Source organism: Lolium rigidum, chromosome 1 (assembly GCF_022539505.1).
Source record: "Lolium rigidum isolate FL_2022 chromosome 1, APGP_CSIRO_Lrig_0.1, whole genome shotgun sequence".
Taxonomy (NCBI): domain Eukaryota; kingdom Viridiplantae; phylum Streptophyta; class Magnoliopsida; order Poales; family Poaceae; genus Lolium; species Lolium rigidum.
Window position 1 is genome coordinate 3443208 of NC_061508.1, and position 19322 is coordinate 3462529.

The 19322-nt window shown below is 50.2% G+C and overlaps 1 protein-coding gene across 1 annotated transcript; it reads left to right on the top strand.

The window, feature by feature from the left end:
• Positions 1-18524: 18524 nt before the first annotated feature.
• LOC124666286 (dehydration-responsive element-binding protein 1C-like) lies at positions 18525-19241 on the top strand. Its single transcript, XM_047203634.1, has one exon. The coding sequence runs from the start codon at positions 18525-18527 to the stop codon at positions 19239-19241; it is 717 nt and encodes a 238-aa protein (XP_047059590.1).
• Positions 19242-19322: the final 81 nt, after the last annotated feature.

Below are 19322 nucleotides of genomic sequence, written 5' to 3' on the forward strand. Positions count from 1 at the left end.
GGTTACTCTAAACACATGTTTGTTAAAGTCTACCACCAATAACTCCAAGTTTCTCTATAAACTATGCTCTAATAAAGCCTTCTTCCGACTGCCATTTTTGGTTCGAGCATACTTGGCACAGTTTCCAGGATTTTAAGGCCTAAGCTTTCGAACTATTCCTTAAATCCTACTCCTCATAATACTTCTGTTAACTCACTTATGATGTTCTACTCCATCACATCATGATTCTCAAGTGAATCATATATGATTACCAACTCTACCATGAAAAGTAGCCTTGTATAACTCCTATCGCTCTTCCTTACCTCCTATGATTGACTTATCATAGATTTAAACTACATCGTATGACTTATCCTCCTCATCTTATACCAGTCATTTGATATTTTAAATGACTCTTACTTAACTATAACTTGCATTGGTATACTTCTTCCAATAGGATATCTTCCTTATGGTTGTATCCTCTCTTTGGACTACCATGTATTGTATACCAATTGTGGTCTTCTACCACCCATTATCTTAAGCCCCAATGGTGTTCTACTAATTTTAAATGAAGCAAGATAACTAATCAACTGTACTTAAGAAAGATAGATAAGTAAGATTGACTCAAGTGTGTCAGGATTATTCTCAAGTGAATACCCATCTCAAGTCAAAAGAATAGTTGGTTTAGCATAGTTGTCTTAGCTAACAACTTCCTATAGACACTACCAAACCTATAGGTCTCCTTTAAAGGGTTTTAATCCTAGGGTCAAAGCATTTGCTACGATACCAGCTGTGGTGACCCAACGTACCACCTGCATGGTGTAGTACACAAGTCGTTGACATAACACAAGTGAAACACCGTTCCACTCATATTACATCCCTCGAGTGGTACAACGAAACATATGCGAGTCCAAGGTATGTCTATAGAAGGATACACAAGCCGTTTACGGAAGATCAACACAACCTCCTACTTTACAGGTGAGGTAAAACTTCAAATAAAGTTCCGGAAGAACGACTCGTAGACTAACTTATTGCTAACCCAAGCTTAAGAGCTACTAGGCTTGCTATAGAAATCTAGCTACTTAGGTGCTAGGATTAGGGAAAGACTCCTTCTATTACTAGTCTAAGTTTCCACTTTAGTTGATGCAGCAGTTGACTTCATTGACTTCTTTGCTTGGATTCTTCATCTTGTTGCAGTTGACTCCTTTGTCTTCTTGTTCCACGGTAGTTTATCCTCCGGTGCCTCCATAGCTAAGCAGGGGATTTAAGAGTGGGATGAGTACGAGCGTACTCAGCAAGTTCATATTAGGGAAATAGGTGTATCATGCACTAGCTACGACCCACGGACCGGAAAGTCATAGGCAAATGCAAGTTTTCATAAACATTTCTTCAAAAGGTTTATTTTATTCTGAAAACTATGCCCGTCGGTCTTCACAGGTTGACTAGAACTTCATGGAGTTCCTTTCTGCCGCGTTCGCAGCTCCCTTCCCGGAACAGGGAGTGACAGTCACAATTCTTGATACCCTCTCGCGGAGGTGCGTTACTTTTCCCATAAGAGAACTTAACCTTGTTGCCAACCGGGCTGCAGGCTCCGTCCACACTTCCTTGGTGTGAGGCCGGTATAAGAACCAAGCCAATCATCGCCTTCTCCGCGACCTCGCAGACCCACCCTTTTGTAAGTCTGTCCTCTCCTATATCTATGGGTAGACTAACACGAGCACTTGTTCTCTCCTATATCTAATGGTAGACCGTGCAGGACCACATGTCCCCACCTTTACCAAAGATAGACTGATCCGAACAACTTATGTGCCCCGTTCTATACACCATAGATAGACCGATCCGGACAACCCTTACAATCCTTCATAGACCAATAATAAGTCTACCCTCTCCTGTATCTAATGGTAGACCGTGCGGGACCACATGTCCCCACCTTTACCAAAGATAGACCGATCCGGGCAACCCTTATTACCAGTCCGTTGGCATGCGAGAAGGAAAAGATACAGTCGACTTCCCAGAGCCATTATAGATCTTATGGTTAACGCGATATGTACGGCGCTAGAATCACCGGACGGCATTGGTACTTAATCCTAGATGAATAGTACCCGTGCAATGGAACCTCCACCAATCAACACATACCATGGTTCCATTGCCCACCACATAGTCATATTCATAATTGTAAAATAATACTTTGCTTTTCAATGCGGGAGTGATAAGTATAGTACTTTGCATATAATTTGATAAAAATAATCAAATGACATGAGCAAGCGATGAACTTGCCTTTCTTGATCGCAAGATTATGCAGGCAAAAGCTTCGATACGTGAGAACTCCAAATTCTGAAATACCATCATTGTCCGGTAAGGACAATGTTTAAAGAATTGGCAAAGATGCTATAATGCATAGTATGAGATGCAATCGTCCCGAGCGTAACCTAACCTCGATGATTTAGGATGAATGAGTTGTAAAGATCTCTTTAGTGTGTGTTGCACTTTTAGGATGGTTCTCAAACAAGGTTCTTATTAGGGTTGGTGATATTAATAGCATAAACAAGTGATATAATGCATCATAACAATCATACACATAAAGAACAAGTGGTGGAACAATATGTAAAGAACGAGTTGTCAATTTTTAAGTTCTATGATGTATGGTTGAGGATTATATGTATTATACTTTAAAAGAATAACTTTTGAAGAACATGTTGATTAAGAAATAATAAGTATTTCAAATAAGAACTATGGCTTCTATGGTTTGATTGACATCCGTACTTCAAAAGAATAACTTTCGAAGAACATGTTAAATAAGAACAAGAATTACTACGAATAGGAGCTATGGCTTCTAGGGATTACTAATGGGTTTATTTAGTTTACTAATAGGAACTAGTTGGTTCTTAACTTGGAATGGGTTTATATGTAGCAAATATTGGTAGGGTTATTATTATGGTTTCCCATATACATCATATCAAAGGATGGTTATTAAGATGGTTCCATAGGTTTGTTATTAGGTTTACTATGGTTTCACAACTGCTTCATTAAGTGATCTCTAATTGCTTCTAAACTAAATGGTTTATAATTTCTTTAATAGGTTTAGTTGGATAGGAGCATGTAATGTGAATTACTACACAAGGTTGATACTAGGGTTCATCATTATAGTTCTACTAAGTTTTGATGGTTGAGATTGATCCTAATGGTATGATCTATAGGATAGTGGTCAATGGTACTAATTCAATGAACAAGTTAGGGTTTATACCTAGGTGGCACTAGTGGGTCATATAGGTTTTAAATAGGGACATGAAATGATAATCTCATGTGACTTGGTTTTATGCTAGTGGATCATAAGCATGCATTCAATTGTTGCTTATTCAGGTTCTATATGCATAGATGAATCTTACATGATCACATGTGACATATAACTAGGGTTTTAGAATTACTACTAAAGTGGAATGATCACAAGGTTAAATTTTTAGGGTTTTTAGAATTGAAACTATTTGAGATGAGCACATGAAATAATGGAATCCAGATTCTAACTTATATTGAAATTAGGGTTTCTAAATTATGATACAATTCTTAAAATAATAGTTGGTACTAGAATTAATGTGATTAAGTAATTTTAACAAAATTAATATTAGCCTTAGCATTTAATTATTTCAAAAGGTTTAGAAATTAAGACATATATTATTAGGGTTTAATTTCCAGAGTTAGGGTTTTATAATTATGATTAGGTTTTAGAAATAATAATTTGCTAATTAAAAATGTTTGAGTTCACAATATTTAAGCTACCAAATTAATATTGGTTTTTAATATTTTCTTGATTTATTATTATAGAAATTTAGAATTTTCAAATTAGGGTTTATGAATTACCACTAATAATTAAGTTAATGCAAATATGATAAATAAAATTAATCTTAACATTTTACTTAGTTATCTGAATAGTTAAAATTTAATTTTTTAAACTTAACTATTTATTGAATTCAAATTGTATTTTAAATATTTGAAATGGCATAATTAATAAAGAAGCTAAAAATAAATGAATTTTTATTTTGACACACATTTTTGTTTTATATTTTATTTGAATAGAGTTTATTTTTGTGAGCATTTTGATATATTATTTATATTTTTCTCGAGTTGAAATGAATTTTCTATGATTTTGCAAAGTTTCAGATTATTTTCCGAAATTTGAAATAAAGTAAAAATACTAAAGATACACGGTACAGATCTAACCCTATGATCGACTAGTGGGGCCTTTGACCGATCAACCGCCACGCGGGCGAGAAGACCGATCAAAGCTTCGACGTGGCGGTGGACACGTCCCTCTCGCCGTCGGCTCGACGCCGGCGACTCGGATGAGGACGGCGCCGCCGCTGCAGGGCTTCCGCGGACACGCCGTTTGTACCGCTCGGACCAGGAGACGATGGTGAACCATCCGGTGGTGGCGGAATCGACTAAAGGTCGCCGGAAATACGTCGGAGAACATGCCCCGCGGCGGTGCACTCCGTCGAACTATTGATTGAGAGCTACGGAGAGATCTAGGAAGCGAAACTTGGTTCATCAGATGCGCGAGCTCACCGTGAAGATGATGGTGTGGTCGGCGACGTCGATGGCCGCCGGAGTTGGGCTTGATTTCGCCATTGCCGGCGATGCTCTGAGAAAGGGAACGATCAAATTCGTCCCGCACCTTGCTCCCCTGGACGATTGCTTGCACCCAGATGCTCTTCTCGACGATGCGCTCCTCCACGACCAAGCGGCAGCCTCCGGGGTGACTCCAGTCGACGGCACCGTGGTGGTCACCGGCGACCAGTGAATGGAAGATTGTGAGGAATAGGGGGCATCTGAGAGAGATTGGATGGGCGGCGAAGAACAAGGACTACACGGCGGTTCTCCCCTCCTATTTATAGGCCATGGCTAGGTCAGAATCATCGGCGCATCGCCGGAGACGGTGCGGATATGGCTAGAGTTCAACAAATGGAAAAGGTATGGAAGTGGTTCATGATTTTATGTGTATGATAGTTCTTAGGGTTTAAGAAGATGGTTTGGATCAACTTTATATTCACTAATCTTACTTAGCAAACTCTGGTTTGATTTATTTAAAATAAATCCTAATTTCATCAAATTCAATTCACTTGCTAAGGCGATTCTATTTTATAAAATACTATTTCATTTGGTTCACAAAGCAATTTCTTTGGAAAGCAAATTATAATTAGATATTGGTTTTACTCTACTCACCAAATGGCATTTAATACTAAGTATCTATGGCTTGGGTTATACTTGTGATCCATGATACACAAGTTAGGACATATTATTTTATGTGGAGTGGATCCCATATGAAATGGTTTAGGGTTTTGCATAAGCTTTATTAAATTGAAATACAAATAGGCATGAGGTATGGCAGGGTTCTATTTATGATCCAAAGTGATCCTTGGATTGGAATTCAGGTGTGGTCTAGGGTTTTAGTTATGTTTCACTAATAGAACATGGCTCTCATCTCCAAGATCAAATGTTGGTTTGAACAAGTAGGATTTAATACTACTCTAATATTCTCTAGGATGGACATGGATATGGTTAGCATCTATAATCTCTCTCACTTCTAAATGTCTTTTAATAGCCTAAGGTTCTACTCAAGAGATGATGATATGATCCTATAAATATATGGTTTGCCTAGGAATTCTACCTTGGTATCTTATGTAGCTTGTTCTTCCGGAAATCTGATAAACCCGCATCTTGTGACATGCCTCCACCTCCTAGCTAATCACATGGAGTGGCTCTATGTGTTTGTTCCCATGTATCATGGGACTTGATGAGCAAATGGATGAAGGGGTGGCTCTATTTATAGGCTTGGGCAAGCTCTAGTATCATGACACATAGGTGGTGGCTCTTGGGTTGGTTTGATGAGTAAGGTGCTTGGGTGTCATGCCCTCATCCCTAGCAATCCTTTGAGCATGAGGTGGCAAAGCTTGGAAAGCAAGTCATGAAGATATTTTCATCCTATGTGGAAAGATCATTATCCTCTCATATGATTTATATTTGGATAGCCAAGTGGCATTTGTTACTAAATATCTTGTGGATGGTTTTATTATTATGGATGAGTCACTACATCATACTTGGTTGGATTTATATTATAATATTGGTCAAAAAGTCAAGGTTGAAGATTATTCCTCAATTTTGAATAGTTGGTGTTTGATTGTACCAAGGCATGATCATATGAGTTTCAAAATACTCATGAGTAGTTTTATTCAAATAGTTTGAACTATAACTTGTAATGTAAATGGATTCAGTTTTATGATATTCCATATATTTAATAAGTTATGATTTAAATAAGAATGTGTGGCCTTTATGCACTTTAAACCCTATGATTTACCTTATTTATTAATAAGTTTAGAATTGAGTTATATTACACACAAAAGTAGTTGAAGATACACCATGAGAATCATGGTAATAACATTTATTTAGTAAAAGATATGGAAAAGATAAGTAAAGAATAGTTTCTTAATTCTTTTATTTATGGTTGAATAATTATTCATGTGTTGTTGTAAGGAATGTCATGTTGAGATCTTTTATAAGATCTTGTAATTGACCCTTACATAAGGTATTGTTTGTTGTCAAAACTAATTCCATTTGATCTAGCTCCTAGATCAAATCCTCTCTACCCAAAACAAGGTTTTAACAAATATCACAGTGAAGTTTATAGCGCTTGACTTGATGATCTACTTCAATTCCAGCAAGTCAAGTGAAACTTCAGTTACTATGGTAAGTTTTATTTGAAAGCGCGAAAATTCCCCGGATTTTCTATGCATGAATGCAATGCACACTTTGGTGTTCTCTCATTTTATAGCCTCTAAACCTGGGATATTACACATGTCGTCGAGGAAGCCCACCTGCCTCCTCGGATCGTCCTCGGTCTTGCGCCAGGTGCGCCAGCTGTCGGAGTCGACGGCGAAGGCGGTGTCGGTGTCGGCGCGGAGGTTCGGTGGCAGGTACCGCCGCCTGCGCCGGATCTCAGCGCTCCTGCCTGGCTCGCGCAAAGGCACAAGCGGGACAGGCACCCGGAGGTAGCTGAGCCGCCAGCCACCGCCAGGCAGGTGCACGTCTCGCCAGCCGGCGCACAACGTCCAGTTCTTGTGCATGAGCCGCACCACCTTGACGGGCAGCGACACCTTGTGCATCCGCTCATCCTTCTTGGTGCCGCTGCCGGATGCCTTGGAGTCGTGCTTCTTCTTCCCCAGGTTATGCTGTGGCGCGCAGCGATGAGGGGTGGGAGTGGAGGTGTCGCTAGTGTGGGCAATAGCAGGGAAGATGCCGACCAATTTTTAAGGCCGACGCGCGCGGGACACGATGCCATTGATATGGCGGCGCAGAAGCCCAGCCGCCGCATGCCAGTACGCATGCAGAAGAGGCAGCCGCGATATTGATGGCGAAGGCTTGCGGTGCAGACGCGGAAGCAAGATGACCGCCGAAGCGATGCTCGATACAACTCTATGGCTCGCTGCCAGGCGGGCCCGGTAGAAAAGCGGGCGGTCACTTGGACCGTCCGCGCAGTGTCCGCCGCCGCGACGTATCCCATGCGCAAATATGCGCCGCGTTTGCTTCTCTACGGATGGCCCGATTAATATACATCGGGCCGCTGGACCTAATTTTTGACGCATTTTTAGCCTGTGCGGACGCAAACGGTCGCTCCTTTGCGTGTCGCACCATTTGAAATGCCCCAAACCCAACCGGGATCGGACAAAATTCACTCGCTCAGGTACTTTTCTACTCCGATCTGTAATAATAGTACTATCGGAAAATCAAATCTGATCTCGGGTGCATATGCACCCGGTATGTATAAAACATATTTTCAAACCGTAAAAAATTTAGGAAAATTTTTTAGCATGTAGAGGGACATGTTCTATGTGTGCACGTAAATTTTCACCTAAAACCAACATTTTTTGTACCCTGTGTAAAAAAGGCAAATAATGCCTCAAAAAATAGACTATTTTAGCACCTAAAATTTGTCTTTTTTGCACAAGGCATGAAACATATCGTTTTTTGCTGAAACAACTTTGTAAGCACGTAACATGTCAACGTATACACAAAGAATTTTTATTTGTGTTTTTCTAACATTTTTAAATATATTTAATATGCGTTTCAAATAAAGGGTGCATATGCACCCGGGTGTAGAAACACCCTGTCCTAGTACTATCACCTATATAGCCAGCTTGGGTCGGCCACGGTCAAAAGAGCAGGGTTGCCGCTGTGAGCTCTGCCTTAAGGGCATCTCCAACGGGGCGACCCATCCCGCGCCCGCGCGTCCGGATGGGTCGATCCGGACAAAAACCCGGCCCAACGCGGGGACGCACCGCAAAAGCGGACGGCCGCGGCGTCCGAACGACGCAAACCCGGCCCAAATCTGGGCCGGGTTTGCGTGGCCGCGGATGGCACGCGGCGTCCTCGCGTGTCCGCCCTGTCCGCGTGGCTGGCCCACCTGTCGGTGCCCCGGTCCTATTAAATGTGGACTCGGGGAAGTGGACTGTCCCTATCCAGTCCCCACTTTCCACTCCGGCCGCACGCGCGAGCTCGAAGCTTCCGCGCCGCCATGGCCCCGAAGCGCGAGTTCTCGCCATCCGCCAACGACCACGAGGCCGGCAGCAGCCGGCCAGTCGCGCCGGCGCCGTTCGCCATGGGGCCGCCGGCGACGCCCAGACGCGACCGGATCTACGTCACCGTAGCGGTGGCGCGGATGTTCTGGGACGCCGGCGTCCCAATGCCGTGGGGACGTGCACCTCCCCCACGGCTGGCACCTGAGCCCAGATCGGGTTCCGGTGCCGCCCATCCCGGCGTCCGGCCGCGCCCGCTACGCCGAGATCCGGAGGCGCCGCGCTCGGCTGCCGGCGGACCTCCGGCGAGGACCCCGCGTACGGCGACGCAAGTCCCAACCGGGACTTGTGGTTCGAGGTGGAGCACGATGCGCGGCGGCGCACGTGCTTCACATCCGCGACGGCGCGGCCTCGCGCGCGGCCGAGCACAGCTGCTAGGCGGGCTGGCCGCCGCCCGGCGGCCTCTACATCGGCGAGCCCGCGCCCCGGCCCCGGCCCCGGCCGCGGCCGCAGCCCCGGGAGGAGGAGAACGACCCGGAGCTGCAGGGCGGCGCCCGCGGCGTCCCGCGAGCAGCGGGACCTCGACGAGGCTGGCCAAATGGCCGCTCCTCGCCGAGACGCCGCGCACCTCCGCGGCTGGAGGAGGCGGCCAGGAAGGCCCGGGAGGACGCCCAGGCGGACGCGTGGGCCTTCCTCCAGCTGGCGCGCCGTCAGGAGGAGGCCGCTACGCGTCAGGCGGCGCTCCGGGAGGAGGAGCGCCGGGCAGCGCGCCTGGCGGAGGAGGAGCGCCTGGCCACGCAGGCGGAGGAGCAGCTCCGACAGGAGTCCGCGCGGAGGGCACGGCTGCGCAGGCCGGCGAGCCCGCCGAACGCGCACTCCGCCTGGGAAAGGGCGCAGGTGGGACCCCTGGCCGGAGTCCCCGGTGCCCTCCGGCGTGTCGAGCCGGAACAGCGCGTCGCCGCCGGGCGGCGTCGTCGTCATCGACGCCGACGATGACGAGTACTACCGGGGTAGTACCGCCGGCGGCCACCGCGAGCTCGCAAACCCCGGCTAGGGTTTGCTTTTTTTTAGTTTAAAGCCATATATGGCTTTCTTTTGTGTAAAATTTGCCCAAAATAGGGCTAAGTTTAATGACCAACTAGTTTAAATTTATGTTTTGTTCTTTTCCTTTTTTATTTTCATTTCTGTTTTATTTTATTACCAATGCGCTGCGTCCGCGCGTTGGGCGCAGCGTGCGACCCAAACGGACACGCGGACGCGGGCCGCTGTCCGGGTGTCCGTTCGGCCACGCAAACGGCCCAAAACGGACGGCCCAGCGCGTCCGTTTGGGTCGCGCGGTTGGAGATGCCCTAACGCCTGCTAAACGGAGCGGGCTTGGCTCCTAACGCGCCGCCAAGGAGAGCGACGGCAGGCTCTGCCGCCACAACCACCGGCGGCAGGTGCCATGTGTTGGTTGGCACATCCTGCCGCCACACGAAGGTGGTTCTTTTTGGCAAGTTTTCTCACAGGTGGTCTTTTCTGTTAATTCGTTGGTGGATGTGGTCTCTTTTATCAAAAATTTAAAAAAATCCACACATAGTCAATCATGTATCTCACAACCAGGCAAAAAATCAATTTCAAATACTTAATATTTGAGCTACACAAAAATGACAAAATTATAGATCTGAGTAGTTATTTTCAAATCTCCAAAACATATCAGAATTTGTTATTTTTGTCCAGGTCAAAATAAAAAGAATTTCGGATTGGGATTTTCCATGATTGTGGGACGTATCAATGCTAATGTACAAAATTATTCCCATGATTTTTTGTAACTTGTAAAATTTTTTTTTTTTAGCTGAGCGAGAGCACTGGAGCTCGTGAGCTAAAAGCACTTTTCGGGGATGGGCGGCGAATGGCATAGGCAGAGCAGCTCGCATATGGATGGAGTCGACGACGGCGGATGCGGTGGCTACGGCGCCGGCGACGTGACGCTGTGGAGCTACTGAGAGCATCTCCACCGGCGGCCCCGATAGCAATTTGGGGGCCGGGAGCGAAAATGAGCTCGCACCGGCGCGCCCCAAACGGTGTCGAACAATTTTCGAGCCCAATAGAATCACTGGCAACCCCGTGCCGACCCCTTGACCAAGGGCGCGAATCGGGCGCGCCGGCGCCTCGCGGAACGATGGTTTTCGCGGGTGGGGGTGCCTTGTCAGCGACTGGACGCGGTGGTTCGCATCAGCCACGACGCGGGAAGATTGGTCGTCGGTGTTTAATGGTCTCTCGCGCGCAAACCGAAGCGGCCACGAGGGCAGCGACTGGCCACACGGCGTCCAGTCGCGTACGTCGCCGTTAATGCGGGCAGTTATCGCCGCTATATAGTACGGACGCCGTCCACCACCACGGTGCTATCCTCTTATATCCACCACCGCCGCCGCGCCATTCTCTCCTCTCCACCTCAAAATGCCGCGCCGTCTGAAGACGACGTACTCAATGCTGAGCCTCAACGGCCGTGCGCTGCCACCACCACCACCACCGCAGCCGGAGGCGGAGCCCGACACGGACAACAGCTCCGACGATGACGTAGACCCAAGGTTTGCGGTGTGGTGCGAGGCCTACTTCGCCGATGCGGAAGCTGAGGCAGCGGAGGAGGCGGCACAGTGGGGTGAGGAACCGCAGGCACCCCCGACTGGAGTAGGCAGCGATCCTGACGTCGTTGAACGCGCAGCGGTTCCGGACGTTGAAGGAGGAGCAGCGGGAGTTCATCAACGACGCTACTCTCGAGCACGCCCTCGAGATCTCGCGCAAGCGAGCGGCCACGGAGGAGGCGGGACGCCTACTGATGGAGGCGGAGCGAAAGAAGCTCACCTCCCTCAACGCTCATCGCCACTACGACGCGTCGCACGCCGACAACAAGCAAAGGCGGGAAGCACGGGGACGGCGCCGCCGGTAAGCTCCTGCGACACTAGCCGCCTTGCTCCACCGCCAGATGCGCGAAGCAAGGGCCGAGAGGCGGACACGGATGTATGCGGCAAAGGTGAAGAAAGATGACGAGGCAGGCCCGTCGCGCGCCCGTAGTAGATTGATTAAGTTTACGTTTTTAAATTCGGTTTTTAAATGTTGTTTGAATTTCATTTTCTATCAATTTGACGTACTTTTATATAAATTTTGTATGGATTTTGTTTAAATTCGGTGTTTAAATGTCAATTTAAATTTAAATTTCTATTGGGGCTACACTACGGGGCGGTGTGAGCAACCTCCCCAGCCAGAGGATGCTCTACTGGCGACCCTCATACGGTAGTGCCGACGGTCCTACCGACGCCTATTTGGAGGCTACCGGTGAAGATGCTCTGATCGACCGAGCGCCAGCGATTGAGCTCCATCCTTCTTTCGCTACATTGTAGTACGTCAGTGTAGGATGAAGAAGAAAAAGAGCTGGCCGGGAGGCTTTGGTTAATTTGGAGCCCGGGAAGGATAGAAAGCAACCTGCGGACGTCGGGACATGGGCGCCGTACGCCCCGTACGGTCAACTGTGTGACCGACCGTCCCACGCGCGGTGCTGAGGTCCCGGGCGGGGCCCAGTCAGCTCGACAGCGGCAGACCGTGGACACGTTCGGGTTTGCGCGGGCGGCGCGAGTGAACACAAGTTCTCGGTTTTATGTGAAGCTTCAAGCCCACACGTCTGTCTCTCTACATACGAAACTTTTTTCTAATTCCTTTAAAATTTTAAAATATGTCTCTCTACATACGAAACATTTTTCTAATTCCTTTAAAATTTTAAAATATGTCAGTTTTTGGTTTCCGACATCACCTCACATTTTCATGAGTCTAGCTAGCGGCCCCTTCCCCAATTTACTTTCCTCTTGTTCAGAAGAAAATTTATGTGTGGATTCATACCAGCCTAAGCTTGCAGTCCCCGATTCAAAATAAGCGTTACAATTTTAGTTTAAATTTGAAGTAGGCTCGGAAGGAGTATCTTGACCGCTTATGTTTTGGTTTATCAGAGAAACTTAAAAGCACTTTAAATGTGAGTTTGTGGTCCCAATGGACTGACAGTATATCCGCACCTTCACATCACTTTTCCACCATGAAAAGCTTGTCAAAGATTAACAAATAATGTGACTTAAGCACAACAAAACTCATCCACACCGTAGACTAACTTAAAATGTCCAACCTTGCACGCCACCCCAACCTTGCATGCACACACCTACGAGGCATTGCCGAGGCTCGTGTCGCACAACGCCACCTCGCAGTGCCTTGTGGCCAACCAACACCGTCTTGTTGTCCCTCCCAGTCGGTGGCCGTAACCCCCACAACGCGGAAGAGTTACTACCAATGATCCGGACAATATAATTTAGTTGGGCCATACGATATAGGGCTACATATGCCCGTATATTATTAATCACGAAGGAGTATCAATCGATCTCGTACGTCCTTGTTTTTTGAGTTTGCCTTGGTTTGGAGGAGGAGGAGGTTGTACTGAAGCAAATGCTTTAATATAAGAGACACCATTTAAACCAATTTTTTTTAAAAATAATCGGTTTTTGCTGGTATTTCGGATTTGGCTGGGATGGCAGCCAAACTCCCCAGCAAAAACTGAGCTTTAGCTTTGTTTTGTTATTCCGTTTCTGTAAACTTGGCTTCTTTTCGATGAAAATGGAGCTGGGGGTGTGTCGTCCCCTGATGATCTAAAAAAAAATTAGACCAAATTTTCACCAGGTTGGCAAGTTTGTGTATCACTCCGACTCCCTCCACTATACAACTCTGTTGTATGAATTTGCACGTACGTGTTGTAGAAGGATAGAGAGGGAGAGAGATTGGCGTAATATGTTGGATGTTGTATTGCACCTCATGGGCGAGTATATATAGAGTACAAGACTTGGAAGCTAAGAAACCTCCTAGGGAGAATATGGAAACAATCCTAATACAATCCCGTGTAATCTATAACTACCAAATATACTCTAACACTCCCCGCAGTCGTAGCGGTAGCGACGTGAACAACAGATAGCGTCGCGGACGGTCGGGACCGGAGAGAAGCCGGAGGTAGGAACCAACGGGCCGACACTCCCCCGCAGTCATAGCGGGAGCGTCGTGGACGGAGTTGCGTCGCGGATGCTTGGACCGTAGAGGAAGCTAGTGAGGCGCGAGCGAGGTGGTAGCCCTTGTGCCGATGTCGAGGGAGCCGAGAGCGTTGGGTGGTGCAACCTTGGTCAAGGTAGCCGCGCGAGGGATGCCGTGGTCGATGTCGTCGTCGGGTGCCGGTGTCGAGGTAGCCGCACATGAAGCCGCAAGCGCATAGTGCGCGAGGAGAGTGACGGAGACGCGTCGAGGCGGTCGTGGAGATGGTCGATGCCGAAGTCGATGCGGTCGAGCCGTCGAGGACGAGGTGCGGCCCTAGTTTTGCCAGAACCAGGCGCACGTCGGGGACGAAGGCATACTTCGGTTTTGCCAGAACCGAGTACACATAGAAGAAGTCGGTGACGCGGTCGAGGCAGTCGTAGAAGAGTCGATGCCGATGAAGACGTTGTCGAAGCCGATGAAGACGAGGCGCTGGCCCGAGCTTGCCAGGCTCGGGGACGCGTCGGGGAAGAAGGCACGCGTCGGTGTTGCCAATACCGGGCGTGCGGGGGTAGGGACCATCATGGACCATGCGCCAGTGTCAGGGGACCAGCAGAGGTGGCCTCCAGAGCGGTGGCGAGACGCAGAGCGGCGAAGAGGGAGAGGTGCCGATGCAGTCCGCGGTTGTCGATGACGCTGGCGACGAGGTCGTGGTGGATGGAGACATAGAAGGCGGCGAAACCAGCGGTGACCAGGGGTGACCATGCTGGATGCCTAGACTGTAGAGGTGGTCGGCGAGGCCTGCAACGACCAAAAGTGGTCATGCAGGTTACCTGTGGAGGTGCGGCGGCGGTACTCGAAGTTGGCGAGGAGGAACCCGGCGGCTTGACGTAGACCTTGCGCTGACGGTGGCGACCTGCGCCGTTGGGGTGGCGCGGTAGTAGCCTGGAACGTCGGTGCGCGGGGACGGCGAAGTAGACTGCGTGCGGCGACGTCTCGACCCGAGGGGCCGACGTAGGCTGCGGGCGCGAGTCGATGCGGCGGCGGGAGGCCACCAGCAACGTACACGCCTTGGAAGGCGCGTCGGAGGCCGGTAGCATGCACCAAAGGCGGCGGCGCTGCGGCCCGAAGGGGCGACGCAGCGGCAGCCCGTAGCTCGATCGGTGGTAGGCGCGTGCTCGGGGACGTGCTTGGCGGGAGACGTGCGCGCGGTCGGTTGATCAGACCGACGGCGGCGCTGTACGCGCCATGGCGTGGACGACGTGCCGCGATTGGAGTCGTTGGCGACGTTGTCGGTGATGTCCCGGTCGATGACGACGAAGACGGACCGGCGATGGAGACCGCGCGGCGAGACAGCCTGCTGCGTCGCACGTAGGCGTCCCGTGTATGACGCGTGCGGCCGTGCCGCGCGGTTGATGAAGATGGCCGGTATAGATCGACGTCGTTGTCGGAGTAGAGGCGCGCGGTGATGGCGGCGGTGGGCGACTCAATCCGATCTATGATCGGTAAACCAAAAGAAACGCCGGTCGAGCGACCGGCGGAGCAAAGAAAACCAATCTACGGATTGGAAAAAAAAAGACTCGAGGGCAGCGGATCAACGGATCGGCAGACGAACCCTCATACGGGTTGCGCGGCCCCCGGAGTAGGCCATGGAGAGACCTCCCCGAGGGCGGCGCGGCGCGGAAGCTGTGCGGCGGCTAGGTCAGGAACTTGCGGCTGATACCATGTAGAAGGATAGAGAGGGAGAGAGATTGGCGTAATATGTTGGATGTTGTATTGCACCTCATGGGCGAGTATATATGAGTACTGAGACTTGGAGGTAAGAAACCTCCTAGGGAGAATATGGAAACAATCCTAATACAATCCCGTGTAATCTATAACTACCAAATATACTCTAACACGTGTAGCATCATTTGCTGCCGGTGCTACTGCTCACCGTAGTTGGTGATCACGGTAAGACCAATCCCTTTGCCACCGCCGTCGTGAGCCGTCGAAGTACGACACAGTTCCGCCGGAAGTCGAGTCAAGTCAAGTCACGTCAGGACTAGCGTATGATGAGGTTGTAGACCCACACGTGTCACTTTGAACGGTCCGCTCAGTGCTCCAGGTCCCAGCTTCCGGGGGCCTGCTGATGGGATGCCACGTGCGTGCTTCCGTGGCGAAAAGCGCAAGCAAGCAAGCCCATACTACAAAACAGCAAAAGCTTTACCGGACTTGCGCGCGCCGTGGCGGCGTGGGCAGGATTTGGACTTGGGTAGGCAGGAAACGACGAGGTTCGTGCCGCGCGGTGGCAGCCAGTTGAGCCACCGCCCCACGCGCGGGCGAATCAATCCTCAGCGGCGGGTCGCCGCCGTTCTGCTGGTAGGCACCGGCCGGCTCCTCACGTGCCCATGCTATCTTATCCCACGCCGGCCGATCCATCTCCAAAATAAAATACTGCGTGCTACGGGGAGGGCTGGTCAGAAGAGAGCTCGATTGGGAGGGCAGTGTGGTGGGAAGTGGGAACGCACGCACCATGTGTCCATGTGTGCACCATGTCGTCATCATTCATCAATCGGATCCAGCATTCCAGCCGATAGAATCCGGTTTGTTGCCACCCTCGGTTGGAGGAACTACTCTCTTTACTATATCAAATTTTCTTTACTACTTCCTCTGAGTAATATTAATTACTCGACAGTAGTATAGCTGAACATAGAACTAAAATATGTCTAGATAAACGTACTATATTAGAAGCAACTAATGTAGATATAGGAGCGGAGGGAGTATATGATTTATTACTCCCTCCGACTTGATTCAGTTCAATAGATGCACACCTCCTTTTAGAAAATTGGTAATGTCAAGTGCATCTGCAGTTCGAAAAAAGTGCAACTCGATCTAGTTGTACTTTCCAGTTTTTTTTCTAAAAGGTACAATTGAAACACTTGTTGTGGGTGAAGGAGATTTAAAAACTTTTAACTTACAATTGAAACACTTTCTAAAATTGTGTCATTTAGAGCATCTCCACCGGCGCTTCCTATAGCGGCCCCGATAGCGTTTTGGGGGGTTGCAGTGAAAATGGGCTCACACCGGCGCGCCCCAAACAGCGTCGGCTCTTTTCAAGCCCAATAGAAGCGCTGGCAACCCTGTGCCGGCCGCTTGGTGAATTTTGGGTGCGCCGGTGCCTCGCGAGGCGGAAAATTTTGGGCATGGGAGCCGCCTGTCAGCCACACATCCCAAAAGTCGATGCCAGCGGGGAGTGGCGGGGCCGACGTGTCAGCGGCACATTCAATTTTAACCTAAATGTCGCCTACCTCGCGATGGAAGTTATTGGCGCGCAGCGGCGGTGCAGTTTCCGCAGACGCGTAGCGAACCATCTCATCGCGCCTAGCTCTCCGTGCCGGCGTTAATGAGTGCCACCGCTCCCTTGCCTCCCTCCGGCCTATAATAAAGGCTGCTCACGCATCGTCCCTCCCACACAAACCCTAGCGCCTCTATCCCCAACCCTAGCCGCCACCCTCTCAAGAGACGGCGCCATGGCTGGTAGAGGCAGAGGCAGAGGCCGAGGCCGAGGTCGCGACCGTGGTCGTGGTCGTGGCAGAGCTGCACGCTTGCCATCACCTACGACGTCGTCGTCTTCATCGTCGGACCTGCAGGAGTAGGAGTAGGAAGTGTTGTTCGAGTTCGTCGTTGTCCTCAAGGGTGACCCACTCGGCATCCAGAGGCTGCTGGACAAGTTCGCCGACTTTTTCGCCAGCAACGATCCGGCCTCGCTGCATGTACGGGAGGCTGCCTGCGACTGCTGCCGGTGGACGTGCTCTTCGACGGGCGCGGCAAGATTTACCTCCACAACGGCTGGGAGAAGTTCGCGCGCTACCACGACCTCGAAGCCGGCTGCGTGCTCACATTCTCCTACCATGGTGAGGGGGATATGAGCATCAAGCTGTTCGACGAGACGCTCAGCCGCCGGCACTACCACGGCGACAACGATGAGGAGGACGATTGAGTGTTGTTTCTTCGCAGGAAAAATAGGCACGCATGTTTTTGGATGTTCTTCCTCGAAAGAACCAATAGGGCTATCATCACCAGCTGGATTTTCCAGTTCGGGTGACTGGGAGTGCCTAGGAGTGTTCTTTCTTGGCAGCGAACACACGAAACCTACGATACCAACACTAGTTAGGTTTCCTTATTTTCATCAACCATACCTCAAACTATGTATTAGTTTGTGGAAACAATGTTCCAAACTATGTCTTAGTTTTTATAAACCATGTTCCCAATTATGTATTATTTTGTGGAATGTTTCTTCTCTTTATTCGAATTTCTATGCTTTTATTTGAGATTTTAATTCAAACCATCTATCGAGACCGTCGGTTTGGAGGCGCCGGTTTGGGAACAGCACCCTCAAATAGAGGATGCAGTGCCAACGTCTCCCATACGGCAGTGCCGACGCATCTATCGGTGACTATTTGGAACACGCCGGTGGAGATGCTCTTAGCACAAGAGAGAGAGTTAAAAACACCCTTACACCGGAGCATGACGGAGGAGACTGGCACACGGGTACGGGCAGCAGCACCGTTTTGCAGCCGCCCACAAGACCTGGAAAGGCCGTCCCTGTCGCCGCCTCCACGTGGCTTCACCACACCACCCCAGCTTCCCATCCCTTTCCCCAAGTAGCATTGCATTGCATCCCGCGCGAAGTAAAAGGGGATCATGTGACGCCAACACGTCTTCACCATCCAGCCGTCTCGCTCTGCTCCCCGCGCCCTCAACACCTCAAGTCCAGCTTCCAGCTCACCCCACCACGCGCCGCCCTCTAGTTCTCTCTCTCCGCCGCCGAATCCTATATATATATATATCTCGATCACCTCACTTCCTCTCCATCAACGCAAATTTCCACCCACCATTTCCACACCAACATTGCCGCGCACAACAGCAGCAGCTGCCGATCAACACCACTAGCTCTCTCAGTCTCAGATGGATCAGTACGGCGTGGCCTTCTACGGCGCCGGCGACGTCGGGAACTTCAACGGCGGAGGAGGAGCAGAGTACGCGACGGTGACGTCCGCGCCGCCGAAGCGGCCGGCGGGGCGGACCAAGTTCCGGGAGACGCGGCACCCGGTGTACAAGGGCGTGCGGCGGCGCGGGCCGGCGGGGCGGTGGGTGTGCGAGGTGCGCGAGCCCAACAAGAAGTCCCGCATCTGGCTCGGCACCTTCGCCTCCGCCGAGGCCGCCGCGCGCGCCCACGACGTCGCCGCGCTTGCTCTCAGGGGCCGCGCCGCCTGCCTCAACTTCGCAGACTCCGCGGACCTGCTCCATATCAACCCGGCCACGCTCCATACCCCCGAGGACATCCGCGCCGCGGCCATCGCGCTCGCCGAGGCCGCCTGCCCCGCCGCGCCGGCCTCGTCCTCCTCCTCTGCCTCCACCGCCCAGGCCGCGGCGCCCGCGGTGATGATGCACCAGCAGGGGATATCGATGCAAGAAGAGGCGGAAGCAGCGATGGCGCAGTACAACGACTACGCGATGTACGGAAGCATGGGGGACTTGGACCAGCATTCGTACTGCTACGAGTACGAAGGGATGGGCGGCGCGGGCAGCAAATGGCAGGATAACTCGCATATGGACGGAGTCGACGACGACGGCAGCGGCTACGGCTACGGCGCCGGCGACGTCACGCTGTGGAGCTACTGATCGAGCGGGATTGAGATTGATCCTTTCGCTATGTCGGTCAGGTGTAGGATAAAGAGGAAGAAGCAGAGTTGGTCGGGAGCT